This window comes from Scatophagus argus, chromosome 13, assembly GCF_020382885.2.
Source record: "Scatophagus argus isolate fScaArg1 chromosome 13, fScaArg1.pri, whole genome shotgun sequence".
Classification (NCBI taxonomy): Eukaryota; Metazoa; Chordata; class Actinopteri; family Scatophagidae; genus Scatophagus; species Scatophagus argus.
Genome location: NC_058505.1, coordinates 6,341,609 through 6,358,252, shown reverse-complemented (window position 1 = coordinate 6,358,252; position 16,644 = coordinate 6,341,609). Strand labels below are relative to the sequence as shown.

Below are 16,644 nucleotides of genomic sequence, written 5' to 3'. Positions count from 1 at the left end.
GTGGATGGCAGGTTGGAGAATAGGTATGATGTGAAATGGAAAATTTGTAATGGAGCCATCAAGAGAAGATAGGGAGTATAGGGACTTAATCAGGAGGAAGTCAAGTGTGGTAAATAATGTCTCCTAGGTAATAGATTCTAATCTAAACTGTGTTGTCATAGTGTTCAAACCACATCATTGTTATTATTATTGTCTCCTCTGTGAACATATGAATCACTGTTTAGCACTAACAAGGCTAAAGACGGACCGGTCGTTTCTTGGGCTGCAGCTAATGATTACTTTATGCAGCTGAAAAGAAAATGTGATTTTGAAAGGAAAAAAGCCAAAATTTTGCTAGCCCCAGGTTCTCAAATGTAACGGTTTGCTGCTAGTTTTGGTCTTTCATCACAGCTGGCACTTGATGGAATCGCACTGAGCTTTATGGACATTTCTCACAGTTTCCTTATACAACAAACCATTATTTCACTGTTCAGTGCAGCCCTGCTGTTTTTGTTATCGATCAAATCCGTCACTTATTATTTTGAATAATCAATCAGCAAGTGACAAATGACAATTTAAAGCACCTAAAATGATTAAACTATTGTCCAAAAAGTTGTTGACCAATAAACTGACTAATTGTTTTAGCACTAGCTGTGTCATTATTTATGTGTACCTCCACAGCACCTTGTTGGTCTGTATTTATCCACACTGTGCTGCACAGGGGCAGCTGAAGTACCTTTAAGAGATATTGACCGAGCTTTTAGCTAAGCCCTCTGTTGCAGCCCTCTGTTTCTTATTTGAAATGACCAATGGTGTTGGCCACAACAAATTTCTCACTCCCAGCTAAGGGTTTTTGACAGCCAAGCTGTGCTTTTCATTAGGGAGGGAGTGTCAGCTGCCATTTCTACTGACACCTCACGTAGTACTGCTAAAAATGGCCAACTGGGCCAAAATCTTCTGGGGAGAAATGAGGATTTTCTGAAAGACAAATCAATGCGCCTCTGGTTCCTTTCCAGTTACACTGTATATTATGGCAAGGAAATTGAAAGCTACAGTTTGGTCTTTGAGCAGCTGGGTGCAAGTGGCAGAGGGGAACATGTCTCATTACCATTCCTGATGCAACCAAAAGAAACCTACAATCGTAAGTGTCACTGCAGTTCTACCTCACACAAACACTGTGGAGAATGACTGAGCACAGTCTCTTACTTCTTGAAGAGCAGGATGGCGACGACAATGCTGATTATGAGGACCACAGCCAACACTGGGCCCATAACCCACAACATTTCGGGCTGCTCCATCCCCTGAGCCATACTTGTCGTAACCTGGATTGGGTCTGAGTACGGACTGGCTGAAAATGTCATCTGTACGGGGAAAAGACAAGACAGAAAGTGCAGTCGTTAAAATCTGAGTGGCAAGTGGCAAAGTGGTGACAAGGACAAACAAGGTAACATAGATTGTTTTACTCATGAGGAAGAACAAGACGTAATAATTAAAAAATAAAATAAAAATAGAAATTTATGATACAGTATTTTGTGTAGCTAATGTTGGTTGAAACCAATGTTTAAAATTATTTCAAGCTAGTAATGGTCCATATATTAAGAATTCAGAGGAACACAAACTATCAACTGAACTCAAAAGACACTTTCCTAAAAACAACCATCTTGGTTAATGAAGTTGTTATTATGCGTCAATTAAAGCATTGCATCACATTAGATATGATAACAGGCTAAGTTTGAGACAGGAGAGTGAGAGAGGCAGAGACAGATAGGCAGGGATGAGTGTGCATGTCCCTTGGCCACTGAGATAAATGGGGGCACAGGAGAGGACTCATCTCTTCTTCATTAGTGTTCACACCGTGACGGAAGAGGAGGAGGTGGTGACGGTGAGGGTGTGTTTCCACCTTGGTTGTAAATGAGACATCCCTCCACTCCCCTGTCTTCAAATGGGTGTGTGTGTGCGAGAGCGTGTCTGAGGAGTGGGTGCACGAGGCGACACAGCATGGTGTTTAAAAAGTGTCTGAAAGAAGAGGGAGTCCAACTGCAGGAGAGCAAGGTGACAGATGAGAAAGAGAAAGAGGGAGGTGCCAGGGGTCTGTCATTAGAGAGCAGCATGTCTCCTACTGAACGATGATGGGAGATGCAGGTTGGGGAGGCAAGGGTGGGTGTGTGTGTGTGTGTGTGTGTGTGTGTGTGTGTGTGTGTGCACAGAGGGGCATGGGTGACAGATCACGGTCCTCGAAGGGAATCGGGCTCCTAGCATGCAGAGAGAATGGCAGGGTGGCAGTCAGCGGTAATCCGGATCATTAGCTGCACAGCAGCCTGGTCTTTGGCACACAGGCAGATATTAATTGGAAAGATAAGCTGCGATGAGTTCCAAGAGTCCTGCGCTCTGTCAAATAGTTCTGCTATCTCTTGTACTCTTGGGCAACTACCGGAAAAATTTACAGTATGGGTATGAGTCTTACAGCATGTCTCAATCGTGTTTAAACCAGCTAGCTCTGAGGCAAAGGCACACACACAACATAACTCAAGTTGCAAAGTAAAAATATTCACATTTTCACATTACAGCAGTAGCTTTGCAGTAGCTATATTTTGCATTTGTCATTTGCACGTGCTGAAATACACACACCCGACATATGAGACCGGTTCTCTCCTGCTCCGTGCATCGTTGGGAGGAACCTATTATCTAAGAACAAAGAGAAACGACACAGCGGTGGGACTCTGCTGATGTTAAGACACCACAAGCTTTCCTGTTCCTTCGGGAGGGCCCCAAAAAAGGCTGTAGGATGTGGCCCTGCAGGGAATCCTGGGAAAAAAAAACTTTTTTTTCTCCCTTTTTTCAGTGGTGTAACAAATGACTGCAGCTGTGCTTTCAGAAGAGGACAAGGGAAGAAGAGCGAGAGGAGAGGGACTGACAAAAAGAGAGGGCTTTTTGTCTGGTGGTCACGCCAAAGTACTGGGATCATCCATTTGAACGGCCTTAATATCTGATAAAAGCTCAGTCACGCAGCTCCTAATGCCTCTGCGCTCGCAAAGTGGTATCACAATGGAGCGATGGTGCAGTGACAGAATGTGTGAGCCTGGGAGTGAGTGAGTCAGAGACAGTGAGAGGCATTAAAGTGAACGAATCTCGTACCACTCTGAATCAGCCCTCGTGTCCATACTGTGTACACACAGTATGGACAGGTTTGTGTATGTGAGAGGACAGGGTCAGCGCCAGGTCAATAAAATCCCAATTAATTCCCGAAGTAATCTCAAATATTAAAACCTTATTAGTTTTTCATTTTAAGTGGATAAATTACATTCAAGCAGCACGCTTCTATTTTAACCACCGCTGACTGACACTGTGCTTGACTGAAATTTCTCAACTGGAGCTAATTAACATCAATTACATAAGAAGTCTGAATAACAGGAGGGTTTTTTTGTCTTATGTGTAAGCTGGAGTCTGCACTCATCTGAAGATATAGAAAAACACCTATTCAACACAACTGTATCAGAAGTGAAGTGTATTTACACATTTGATTATTTTTAAGCTCATTAACGGATCGGGAACTCAAGCATTCGAGACACGTTGCATTATTTGAAGCTTGTGAAAAATAATGTATACGGAAGGAGGAAGGCTACACCTGTTATTCCACTGTGAAGAATAATTAAGCTGCCTCTCAAAACTAGAAGTACCTTCTCAGTCAACAAAAAGCAATTCAACATCTCAAATGAATCCCTGGCTTTCAGTTATTTCTAATCAAATATAATAAAGTTGCTTAAAAATATTGAAAGCCCAAACCTAAATAGATATCATAAGAGAGCAGAATTTGAAAAGTAGATTATATATTGGACTCAGATTTGATAAAATCTGATTAAACCCCATCTGTGGCGAGACACAGGAGGGGCATCTGACTGTGGATCACTGCAGATGAATCTTATTAATGTACTGTAGATAATGTATATTCAGATGTAAGCATTATGAGTCATTTGTTTGTCTCAATGCGCTTGTGTGTAAGAGCTTGTGCGAGCGTACATCAGTATTTTCTTGACTTCCTCTGAGCCTCCACAAGTATGTGTGTTTGTCTCGGTCGCAGCCGCTGAGAGAGTGTGTGCGTGTGTGTGTGTGTGCATGTGTGTGACTGTAAGTGCTCGTCTGAGACAGAGTAAGAGAACTACAGAGAGCAAGAGAGTGGGTGATGAGAGATGGCAGAGAGCAAGGAGACAGACAGAGAGGGAGAGATACAGAGGCAAAGACTGAAGCAGAGGTGTTAGCATATCCAGTCTGCTATCTGGCCCGTCGGCTACACAACTTCCCCAGTCTGCCTCTGCTCCGCCGTCCTCTGAGTGCAGAATCGGCTCCGCAGAGCACAGGCGCATTTTGGTTCAACTCGCCGTTGACCCCGCTAGCTTCCACGTCTCTCCAAAAGTGGCTCAAATAAGCCGCAGGGGCGTGTGCAGCACAAACAAACAAACAAACATGCAAAGACGGCCATTACGTGTCTGCCGCTCCTCTCTGCCTCCCGCGGGAAGCTGAGGAGCCCACAATCTCCTCATCGTTGCATGACACGGGCAAAGACAGAGAGAGGAAGGAAAAAGACAGGCTAGGGAAAGAGATATAAAAACAAACAAACAAAAAAAAGGTACAAAACGCAAGAGGGAAGGATGATAGTGTGCGTGAGAATGCCTTTATCTACGAGGAACAGAAATGTAGCTGCAGGGCTAGCCTGTCCTCTATGATGACCCTTCTCCATCGTACTGTTGTTCTCCCATCATGCTTTGTTTTCCTTCACTCCATTTTAATTCACATGCTCTCTTTCCCATTCAGCGGCAGAACTTGCACCTTTCTCTCTTTGGCTGCCTGAATACCAAGCATCCAGATATCTGCAGGCATCGCTAGAGGGAGACACCACTATGAGCGGAAGTGACATAACACAATTGAACAGAGGATCCCATCTATGTTGGCTGCATTCCTACCATCCTTGGTGAAAAGTCGAATGAGGCTGCGCTCTCTACAAGGAAAAAAATATTTTAAAAAAGTCCTGTGTTCATAATTCTCTCTTGATATTGTTTGTCAAAACCTTTTGAATTTTGAAAAAAAGCCAGTCTTTCATGTTAAGGGTGTTTTGAGCCCAGAGCGCCAACAGAATTAGTGCTACAAAGCCAAATCTTGCTGAGAGTGAGTAGAATACAAACGTCTGTGGCACACTCTCTGCTGAACGGTCTCCATTTTTTTGTTTCTCTCAAGCTCACCTCTCCCTTATCAAAAGAAAAGCACACCACTTCACTTTCTCTCATTTGAGCTTCACAGGCTGGACAAGACACAATGCAAAATGTCTGCGCTCCTCTTTTCCTCTCTCCAACACCAACCCTCCTCTGTCTCACGTCACACGATATTTCATGCCGCCTCCCTCCCTCACTCTCTTCTCACATTAAATGATACTGTTTATACACACCCAGCATCTATCATCCCATTTCACACTTCCCCCAGCTTGTTTATCTGCCTTGGGTGCTGGGGAGACATGAAGGCACACTCTCTTCTTCTTTGTCTCTCTCTCTCTCACCCCCCCTTTGCCTTCCCTTCCTTCTCTTCTTCCCTCCAACCACTGCTGGCTGCTTGTGGCCATTGATATACGAGGGCTTATTAAACCCTGGCGGTCCTGTTTGATCTACACTGGGGGAGTTTGGTTGAAGGCAAGGAAGTGTAGTAAAGACACAAGTCATTTACTCCAGTGCTTGTTGTCTTATTCTCCTGGGTCTGGTGAAGATCCTGCTCCAGGCAGCTTCCACCAACTGCTCAATCTCCCTGCATGCTTTACCTTCTACACCCGTTTGTGTTTGGTAATAAATGTTTGCAAGTGCTGCGCTGGGTGTGACAAAAACAAACACTGCTGTGGTATCCGAGTTTCCCAAAGAGTGTGGTTAGGGGATTTGTGCAGCGATCAATGACAGCCTACCTGTAGTCGCCACCTCGGAATTCAGCATGTTTTCACGAACACAAGAAACAAGGTTACTGGGAGCACTGAAGAAATCAAAGTGTTTACATGCACTGCAGTAATCTTGTTAGGGTAAATCCCATGTTTATTATAGCAGCAGGTCTTTTACAGGATTTCTTTCCTATCCTCTACTGTACTTTGAACAGGGATGCTGTATTTTAAGTGAATTTGTGACATCATGGTGCACCCTGTCCATTTTGGGTTTTTTTTGTTTATTTTGGGGGGTCCAGGATTTTGGACTGATGGTTCAGAGAGAGGACCAGCTCTGTAGCAACAAACTCAGTTTTTCTTTTCGATGTGCACACATGTATGATTTGTTACGAACAACTGCTCAGCGGTGGATGTCCACTTAGACTTCTTTTTCCAGTTTCAACATTAGTCATTATTAGTCACATTATTTTGGGTATCGGGGTGCAGTGCAATGAGTAATTTCCTTTAATAACAGCTCACATGTAGCTGTTCATACATGAGGGGAAAATAAACCAAAACACAGCCCTCGTCACTGAGCTTCTATAGACCTTCACGCAGGAAATAAAATGCCTCATTTGCATGAAGTTTAAGAAAGGTTACTCCAGAAAGCTGTCAGCAACTGGGGTACTGCAGTGAAGGTAAACCCTGACTGACTCATCCTGTGAGTGAAGCCTGATTAATCCATGTGATTAAGTTTAAAGGTGGGAGGGTGCTACACAGTTAAAGAAGGGGGAGTACACAGAAAAAGACTAATCTTGAGCACCACTGATCCAACCTGGTACATCTGGCAGGTGCAGTGAGAGTGTTGCGCAGGGATGGGGTTTAAGCATCTCCTTTGAAGTCAAGTGTATCACGGATGCCCACTATAGCCTCCTTCGCACCTCCCTCCCCTTGTCAGAGCGAAGGAGTGGGGGATTACTGGGAGGAGTAGGGGGGGGCTTTAGGGACATTTAAAGCAGCATTTCAATGGAATCCAGCCTGCTTTACAGACTCTCCCTAGGCCCTGTGACCAGGCCCTCGTCTCCCTCTTAACTCCAGCCGCACTAATCAATCTCCTCTGCTCTCTTTACGGTCGAAAAGGGTGGGGGAGACAGAGAGAGAGAGCGAGAGACAGAAAAGCAGAGAGTGGGTGAAAGAATAAGAATCGAGAGGAGAGAGAGAAGAGTAAGAAATAGGTGAAAAGTCTGGGATTTGGTTTCGGACATGGAGCACTCGCTCTCTCTCCCTCTGTGGTCGCCAAGGGCCCAGCTACTGAATATGCATGCAGCGGGTGGTGGAGGAGCCCAGAGCAATCGCAGACTCTCGTTCCTCCTGCAGTGAAGTTTAGTCCAGACTATCCCTTGGAGAGCTCAGCCTCTGTGTTAGTGCTGTTTGATAAGTGCATGGGGCCTCCACTTAGAAAGCCAAGAGTCTTGTTCGAGCATTGTAAAGAGATCTGTGCAGGGCCCTGCTGGCTGCTGAAATGGCAAAGCTGGATCTCTGATGTCACTGTCGACTGATAAGGGAGTTATCAGGACAAGCTGCAATGAATTTTAGAAGTGGCTGTAGTAAAGAGTAAGTGGCAGTAAAAACAACAACAATTTGGCTTGCCACAGCCATTTTGTAAACGCTTGACGGGAAGAGCAGTTAAAGCCTGGATGATAAATTTAAATAGTTTTTCTGAAAAAAGAGGAGGTGACACATACAAATATTTTATTTTATATGTGCACTTTTCTAATCCCCCCCTCTTTTTTTAAACAACTTCCCTCCAAATAAAGACTAAATCTTATCTTACCCAGAAATGGAAAAATACTAGGATAAGTCGTGGTGTTGAGAACGACTGTCTGTCCTTAATCAGTAAAAGCAAGTTTTACTAATGTGTGTGTGTGCGTGTCTCTTACATAATTAGCACTGCTGTCTGCCTCTTCGGATCGGAGCGTGGCCAGGACAAAGCAGAGATACTCCTGCGAACTGGTCAGCGGCTTGTTGTAGAAGCCGTTGTACATCTTCTCATCACCCAGGGTGAAGGTGGTCGGCAGTGAGGCCAGCTTGGCAGCGATGTAAGGCTTGGAGGAATCCAGGTGGCGTCTGCGCCTCAGGACAGGACCTTCACTTGACTTGAGCAGCTGTGGAAAGCACAGAGCGAAGGTTAAAGTTCCAGTTCGTTAAATTAGGAGGCATCTAGCGGGGTGGTCGCAGACTGCAGCAACTGAACATCCCTCTTCTCATCCTTCCCACTACGGTGGCTGCTAAAAACATTCTCTGGTGTCTGTGTTTAGCTATGTCAGTTCTGGGATGCTGCAGAAACGTGGCAGTGAAACAACTCTAAGGCTTTTTCTGAGGTAACAAGAACACGGTGATTTTTAGTTTCAGTTGAGCATACACTAATCCATTTGTGGTAAAATTATATGACATTTCTGCTCCTAAATCCTACACACTGTACCTATAAGGTCAAACATGTTTGGACCCTGGAGTCTGATCTTCCTCTCTTCAGATGAGAAGAAGGAAAAATCAATTTCTTATTAAAATGAGACCAAATTCACATAATCATACTGTAACATGGAGGTAAAAGTCTCAGTTCTCACAAAAAAAAAAAACAACGAAATCCTAATTAAATTAAGTGGAAGCTCTTCCACTTGCTCAGTGCCCCTAACTTCCATCAACTCCTAGAAGGAAAAAAAGTTTAATTTGCATCACAAGACCAGGTCTGGTTGTTCCCATGCCTCCAATAAGAGATAATGATTCCACACAGCTAAAATGCCCTTTGCTCAGTGATAAAACTTTGCAAACAATTCAGCGAAGCCACGAAGTGAGCAATTAACGCATGCTCCAGCACACAATCTCAGCATGACTGCCAGCCTGGTTAATAAATGAGCAGGAGCACCCGGCACTGCGGCATTGTGTTTTCAGCAGCATTTTGTTTTCTGTCAGTGATGTCTCATGTGCTGCTCCAGATGTAGCTTTATTAAATCATTATGTCGAAGGGAGGAGACAATGGCCTCCTCAGTGTTTAATGACTCAGGGAGTCCCATGTCTCTCCCTCTCTCGGTCTCTTGTTATTTCTTCGGGGAGCTTGAACAATAGCAATCCAAACCAATGAGCCTCGCAGTTTACTTAAAAATGACGCTATTAATATTTAGAAATGTCATTTAGTTTAAATTCTCTTGAGGACAAGGAAGGCCTTATTCAATGGAATAATAAGGTGGTCATAAATCTTTATCCTCATTTGAATACCTTATGTAAAACTTTGTTTGGAATTGCCTGACTATAAAGAAAAATATAGCAGTGGAGCAGTAATTTGTAACTACTCTATTGCAAAGTGCTATATATAAAGCTTAACATTTACATCAATAGTTATACAAGATTATTCTCTGCGCATTCAGGCTGTTGGATTCAGCAGATGGGCACTGTCTGTAGACCTGGCATCCAATCAGGACATTCTCCACCTGCCTGAGTGAGTCATTGTTTAAAATCTCTCTGCCCTGCCGCCCCCATCCACACGCCCAGGAGGGTAGAGCTAATTAGCTACAACCGGTGACTTCCTACCCAGTTGGAACGGAAGATGCTATCAGTGACCCCTGACCCTGCACATTAGCCAATCAGCCACCGGCTGGCACTCACCTCATCCAGGTCCATCTCGTCTGGATTCTTCCACTGTCGCGTCGACTGGGACACCGGCACCACCACGATGTAGTACCACCTGCCAAGAAAAATAAAGCCTGTGTTAAGAAAGACTGACTGAAGCGCATACACACTGAGATCAAAATAGGCCCAGTGCATTAATAACACAGTCAAAACATTTAGAAAAACATACTTTGACTGTGAGGCTTGCTGGGCTGAATTCAACACTTGAGGTGTACACCAGCGGGTCCATCCAAGGTCGAACACCAGCAGATTGGCACTGCATTCTCCAATTAATGGCTAATCACTAAGAACATCTGCCATATAGACTGGAACAAACACTATCCCAGCGAGGGGAGCCTTCCGCTAACAGAGATCCTCATAGGAATCCTCAGGTTAATAGGACCAGCTATGTGACTACTTGTGTGTGTGCTTTTACTGCTATCATTATAAAGGCAAAAAATAGAAGGAAAAGCAAGACACCAGAAAGACATTTAAGAGTGTAGGGTCAAACTAAGGAGTAAGGTAATAAATGGAGGGACGTGCTTATGAGTACGCATTGCACAGACATCTGTGCCTGTGCTCCGAACCAGTCCGTCTTATCTTTGCTCCAAGTTTTTCCCCACTGCGGCAATCAGCTGCTTGTAAAATCAGCTGCTGCCGACAGTGAAAGCAGCTGCTTCTCTCACCTTCTCTCTGGGCCTCAACTCTGTGATTCAACAGTCAGTCAAGTCTTGGAGTGGGAGAAGACATGTAAAACAAGACTCTTCAACACCCCCGACACTCATCCCCACATATACACACATAGAAACACACACACACACCTCCATCCTCCCAACCCCAATCACGTGCACTCTTTGCCTGTCAATCTGTGATGGAGCTTGGCTAGCCTTGACAGCCCTGTAATCTTTTTACCAATCAACCCTGTGCACTCCCACCTGCTCAGATGTGTCTGTCTGTCCGTGTGTGTGTGTATGTGTGTGTGTGTATCTGAAGGAAATGCATTACTTAGGGTCAGGCACAATTCTGCTTTTAACAGTTTGAGTCGAAAGATAATACAGCTCGACTTGATGTTAAAAGTCATGATTATCATCAGCCGCTGGTGCACAGTCTTCTGAGACTAAAGGTTGCAGTTTCAAGTTTCAAAATAGCTTAAGTATTGATCAGAAACAAGTGTGCTGCTTGTTTAGCTGTTGCTGTTAGAAAGGTTGTTCAGTTTTCAGTGCTGCAGCTGATTTAACTGCTGAATGATAACGCTTTGACGCTAAGCGGCTGTGTAGGAGCCCGGGGCCAAAAACAAGCCCCAAAATGTCAAGCACAAATTCCTTTGTTCAGATCTTGTTTAAATTTACTTAGAGTATAAATTTGATGTTTTTTTTATAGTGTTGTTTATACATTTAAACTTTCCCTAAAATGGAAGTCTAAATGTACTTTTTGTTAACTGTCAAGGATTAAATGGCTGAGAGATTTAACTGCAGGATGACTGTTACACATCACATTGTTGCGTATCCTAAATATCACCATAGCTTTAGTGCCACAGTGTGTTTTGTTATTAGTAAGACTTTCATCAGTAAGTGGTAATCACATAAACAGTAGGTAACTCTTTCTCTATTTTCCACACAAGACACTCTGCTGAACACCGATGGAAAGCTTGGCCACTACAGCAGCTGAGAATCAAACACAAAACTTAATTCGTTAGGCTAATTTAGGAAAACATCATCTATTGGTGGATTTATTCCCAGACTCTGAGCTAACCTACCCATATGATCCGTACGTGTTTCTCAGTACTGACCTGACACGTGTCGTGGTCTGGACTTTAGGGAGGATGATTGTCATCTTGCCACCCTGAGCCTGATGTGTACTGGGCTTGGTTTTGATCAGGTCAGGGGCAGTACGGATGGACACCTGCTGCTGCAGACCCCCAGCGATGTTGCCCTTGCTTGTCAGCACAAAAGAGTAGTCCGTGTCAGGCTGGAGCTGAGTGATGAGCCTCCTCTTCAGGTTTCCCAGCACCTCAACGCTTTGTTGGTTGTACAAGATCTGTGAGCATACAAGGGGAAAGCTTGGAGTTATGGTTTTAAGATACATACACAAAATGTCTGTCTACCACACAAAGGTAACACTCTCTCCTCTCAGTCCCTCCAACACACACACACACACACACACCGATGCACGCATGGGCAAAAGCAGTATGGTCCTAAGAGACGTGCCCATCTCACCTCATCTGACACCTCATCACATGTGATTCAGTGTCAAACTCGTTCATTGGTGCTTATTCAATAGTGTTTTCTTTTTACACCTCAAATTGTCTTTGCTCCATTACCATGGGGTGGGAATTGATATAATCTCATTCTGACAGATTATTACACCTCACAAATGAGCATGAATCTGGCTTTTCACATTTTTCTGTGCAACTGGAGAAAGTCACTGCATTACACCCTGGTCAAAGTGTTAAGTGTGCTAATAGTGTAGCACTGCAGTGCAGTTATGTTACAAACATGTACATGACTACTTCTATATTGTGTTGAACTAAGAGCAGTAACTTTCCAGTGAAAACAACTTTCATTTCTACCATTCTTTATAATGTACTGTATTTATTTTGGTTGTTGATTTGAGGCTATAAACTGCCTTGCAATCAATACAAGTATAACAGCAACAAGCATTATGAGATAGTAGACTTTATAAAACCATACTGAAATGCATTTTATTGCAGGATTGCTGAAATCCTGGCACTTACCTTGAAAGTTGCCTGGGATTTGTAGTTTTGTGGCAAATCCCAGGTGAGGAGGACAGATGTTTTCATGACAGCTTTGACACCAAAGTTTAGGGTGGGAAAATCTAGGGTGGGAAAATCCTTCGATTAAAATCTCAAGTATGACATGTACACCACAAACTGTGCGTAATTCAATTTCACACTACAGTACAGCAAGCAACACCCTCCCAGTAAACACTGTGAACTTATTTGGCGGTGATACCTTCAGACCAAACTTGTCAACACACCGGGGGGGTTCGAAGAACATCAACAATCGCATTCACGCTCGGTTACGGAACACATAAAAATAGTCTTCATCTCGTTAAGCCTGTTCCAGTCATTACATCCAGTTCACAACAAGATATTTGCAACAGGCGGAGATCTCTGCCATAACCAAGAAATGTATATGGGAGTGACAACATGCGTCTTAAAATAGACAGCAGTCACAAGTGGTTATAAATAAGAAATCTTACATTTATAAGATTATAAAATGCATGAGGAGACACACGCTGGGTACACTTTAGGTTTGTGTCTAACGGGAGGGGGGGATGAGGCAGCATGTTAATGTGACTGTAGCGTGTAATGAGATTAGTACTCTATAAATCAATAAACATGGTGCTGCACTGTACTGAGTGGTAGATGAGAAACACGTGGCACTGATAAAGCCAGAAAAGAGACGATTATACAGTTTTCAAAATATAAGCAGATGATACAGAGTTCGTGTATATGCTCACATATGCTGTGTTCAAGGCTGCCTGTGTAGATGAAGAGTGTCTGTGTAATGTAACACTGTGTGCAGTGCCCTGATTTTATGTTTTCAAATCAAACACCTCTCATATGTTTACGTATAAATGTGTCCATCCGGATGTCCTACCGTTCGACATGGTCCTGCTCTGAATGCTGGGGCTGAGGGGTCCCCCGCCCTTACTGGTGAAAGCCTGCACTCGGATGTCGTAGGTGGTGTCAGGATTAAGGCCATGGATGGTCATATTCGTGTAGGCCGTGCGGTTGGTGCTGTTCTGCTGACTGTTGATGTCCCTGTACACAACCATGTAGTATATGATCTTGCCGTTCCTTTCAGCCAAAAGCGGGGGCTCCCAGGTCAGCTGGGTGCTGGACTGGGTCAGTCCCGTGACTCGCAGGTTGAATGGGAAGCCTGAAGGCACATCTTCAGGGGTGCTGATCTCCTTTACGTAAGCCTCACCGAAGCCGGCGCGGTTGCGGGCGCTGAGTCGGAAGACGTAGGTGGCGCCTTTGTGCAGCTCAGTGACAGTATAATGGTCGTCTGTCTTTCTCAGTTCGCGTGAAGTGTAGGTTTCCTCATCAGTGCGTTTGTACTGCAGCTGGTAGCCCATCAGCTCACCCACCATTTCCTTAGGTGGCTGCCATTGAATCAGCGCTGTGTTGCCCATGGTGGTGCTGATCATCATTGTGGGCTTTCCTGGCACTGAAAATAAGATGGAAGTAGTTTAGTATTTAACATTTGGCGACACACACTTTTTTGCTTTCTGGCAAAACTGATGCTAAAGCAGCCAATTAGAAGGCAGCCAATTAGCTTAGCATAGCAAGTAGGCTGGAAATAGGGTGCGTTTTTTTCATTGTGTTAAGAACATTCATTCCTCCTACGTGTGTGTGAGTGTGTGTGTGTGTGTGTGTGTGTATATATATATATAAAGCAGATCAGCACATGAAGGCTACATGCCTTGGTCATAGCACTTTAAGAGCAGTTAGTTATTGTCAGTGTGGGTGCTGAAGATTACATACATGCAGCATCCAACTAAAAATAACAAGACACCGCAGTCACGTAGACAGTCTCTTAATCATAGTACCGTCTCGAGTGAGGGAAACAGAGGTTATCAATTTTGAGCCTTGAAGTCAACACCACAGTATTCACTGTAAACACGCAAATATCCTGTTTTACATGATAGGCCCGATAAAGCTGACTCTGACCTGCTCCGGTTGTGGTGATGACTTTAGCTTTGCTCCTAGCTCCATCTCCCTTGGTGGTGTACGCTGCCACAGTGACAGAGTAGGTGGTTTCAGACTGCAGTCCACCAATGATGGCCTCCTGCAAAATGGAAAAGTCACATGGTCAGGGGTTAACAGGAACTGGTGAACCTGAGTGAGACCGCCTCAGTGGCAAAACAAAAAAAAAATCCCTCTCACACAAGCTGCTGTCCCCTCACAAAACACAGCACCAAAAAGAAAAAAGAAAACACAACAATCCATGTGTAGTTTCTTGACCAGTTTACCTTAAAAAGGAAACAAAACATTTGGAGCATTTAACAGAGAGAAGTTCTGAAGGCACACAAACGGGAGCAGAAGCTTTTCTTAGGTCAAGAAAAGCTCCTGCACCCAATCTTAAGGCACACACTGAACCCATGAACCAACAAACAAACCAACTGAGCCAGAACATCACCAGTGTGTCAGTGTTCATGTCTGCTGCATGGATAAGCATGAGGTACCCAGAGGAGCTTAGGATCATCACTACTACATCACTGCAGTCTATAAAAGCACACAAACAGTCCACTCCTGATGGTGGGACAGCCTGAAAAATAAATCTTAAACATAGGAAAACTGATGTTTTACATTACTGATGTCACATTCTTGGTATTTATTGTCCTCTGGGTTCCCATGTAAGTTGGGAATGTTAAACAGCCTCTGCACAAAAACACAGACACACTAAGGTGGTTGAACACATCAGTAACTCAACAGTCAGGAACAAACAGACAGCAGAGAATCAGCAAACAACAGTAACACACTGTTATTGGTAACCTGCTGCAGTGCTGGCACTCACTTCACCAGACTGCATCAGTCTGAATAAAAACACACACCCACACACGCTGGAATTAAACACTCTCTGAGCTTTAACAAAGCCCATATGCAAACAGACATACACATACATGAAAGCACATACTCACTAATGTACATACTGTACATAAACACACATTGAAGCTTGCGTGCACGTACTGACGCACCATAAATGTGCACATGTGCACTCACACAACGACGCACACAGATGCGAGCGCACACTCGATACTGAGAACAAATTGATGCCTGCGGCTTGAGCACACATGCTGGAGTTGTCTGTTTCTGACTGGGGCCACTGAGAGGACGAATACGCAGATGCCTACGAGCCTTCCTGCCGGAACTCCTCGCAAACTTCTCATACTCTCGGAATATTATACGGCTTTGCCCTAATGCTGTTTCTCTAACTAATGAAGTTTTAATTTCCTAACCATAGAAGAACATTTAACAGTCTATATAAGCCAGTTCTGTTTGACAATGCTTTTTACTGCCCCTCTTTTTAGGGGACATTTGGTGCTCCCATACTAGCCTTTAAGAGAGACGGGGGAGAAATGCTAAATTACTGTATCATAAAACCATTTTAACTTTATGGAGGAAGTCTCATTACTTTAATCATACAAAATAGCTTTAACAGTCTGAGCAGTGGCAGAGATCTTTCTTTCTACCATTCTGCCAAGGTCAAATCATGCCCAGAAACACTTCTGAAACTCAGCAGAAAATAGAAAAAGCCAGGCTTCAAAGTTTCCTTCAGAGCAAATGCTTAGAGCAGCACCAAAGGGCATTACAGAGATTATCAAGTGGACTGGTAATAGAAATGAATTCTTTTGTGCACGGCTGCCTACGCCACTATCTTCACTAGGGTAGGATATTCCAAAGTAAAAATGGGCAACATTGTTAAAACAAATATATAGACTTCACACAATTTTGCTAAAACAATGCCGTGCTATTGTTTTTTTCCTGTTCTGTCCGTGGCTACTCACACTTCATTTAGTTACCTGGCACACAGCCCACAATTGCCTAAACATGGCTGCTAAAGAAATAATAAAGATGTGTGAACAGATGTCTTCCTTTGACAGTGTCTAGCTCTGTGTCTGTCAGGTGTTAATCAACATATTAAGAGGAGAGGGAGAGGAGGCAAATCTGACTCACGCCATGTGGGTGTAGCTGAAGGAATCTGGCCATGTGTGATGTGCAAACAGAACAGAACAACCGGCTGTTGTCAAATAAATAACATGATCTGCGCACATCCAGCTGGCTAATTTATAAAGAAAGAAAAAAACACATGCAGTTTTGATATAAAAACAGCGGAACTAAAACACTGAGAAAGCAGTCGCCTAACCGGACGTTTACTGGATTGATTAAACAGTTTTCTATGAGGCAACATGTAACCAAAATTGTTCAAATTAACTCTCTGATGCAATTTCTTGAAAGCTATAGAATTTCTTTTTGAACAACTTCTGTGCTTTTGCTTGAATGCGGCAAGAACAAGGTCTGTTGTTCTGGCAGGTTTCTAGAAAATGTCTGACTACGAACAGTAAGTGGCTCTGCATTTATGCCG

The 16,644-nt window shown here is 43.8% G+C and overlaps 1 protein-coding gene across 5 annotated transcripts in view; it reads right to left on the bottom strand.

Moving 5' to 3' along the window:
* Window positions 1–16,644, bottom strand: part of LOC124069352 (receptor-type tyrosine-protein phosphatase F) — a 154,057-nt gene that overhangs the window by 26,628 nt on the left and 110,785 nt on the right. For all 5 annotated transcript variants that reach the window (XM_046408439.1, XM_046408441.1, XM_046408442.1 and 2 more), the window contains 7 exons: window positions 14,229–14,346; window positions 13,153–13,725; window positions 12,264–12,364; window positions 11,319–11,566; window positions 9,527–9,605; window positions 7,807–8,031; window positions 1,186–1,340 (listed from right to left, as the gene is read on the bottom strand). In XM_046408439.1, coding sequence (XP_046264395.1) covers window positions 1,186–1,340; window positions 7,807–8,031; window positions 9,527–9,605; window positions 11,319–11,566; window positions 12,264–12,364; window positions 13,153–13,725; window positions 14,229–14,346 — 1,499 coding nt within the window. The remainder of the gene's footprint in view (window positions 1–1,185; window positions 1,341–7,806; window positions 8,032–9,526; window positions 9,606–11,318; window positions 11,567–12,263; window positions 12,365–13,152; window positions 13,726–14,228; window positions 14,347–16,644) is intronic.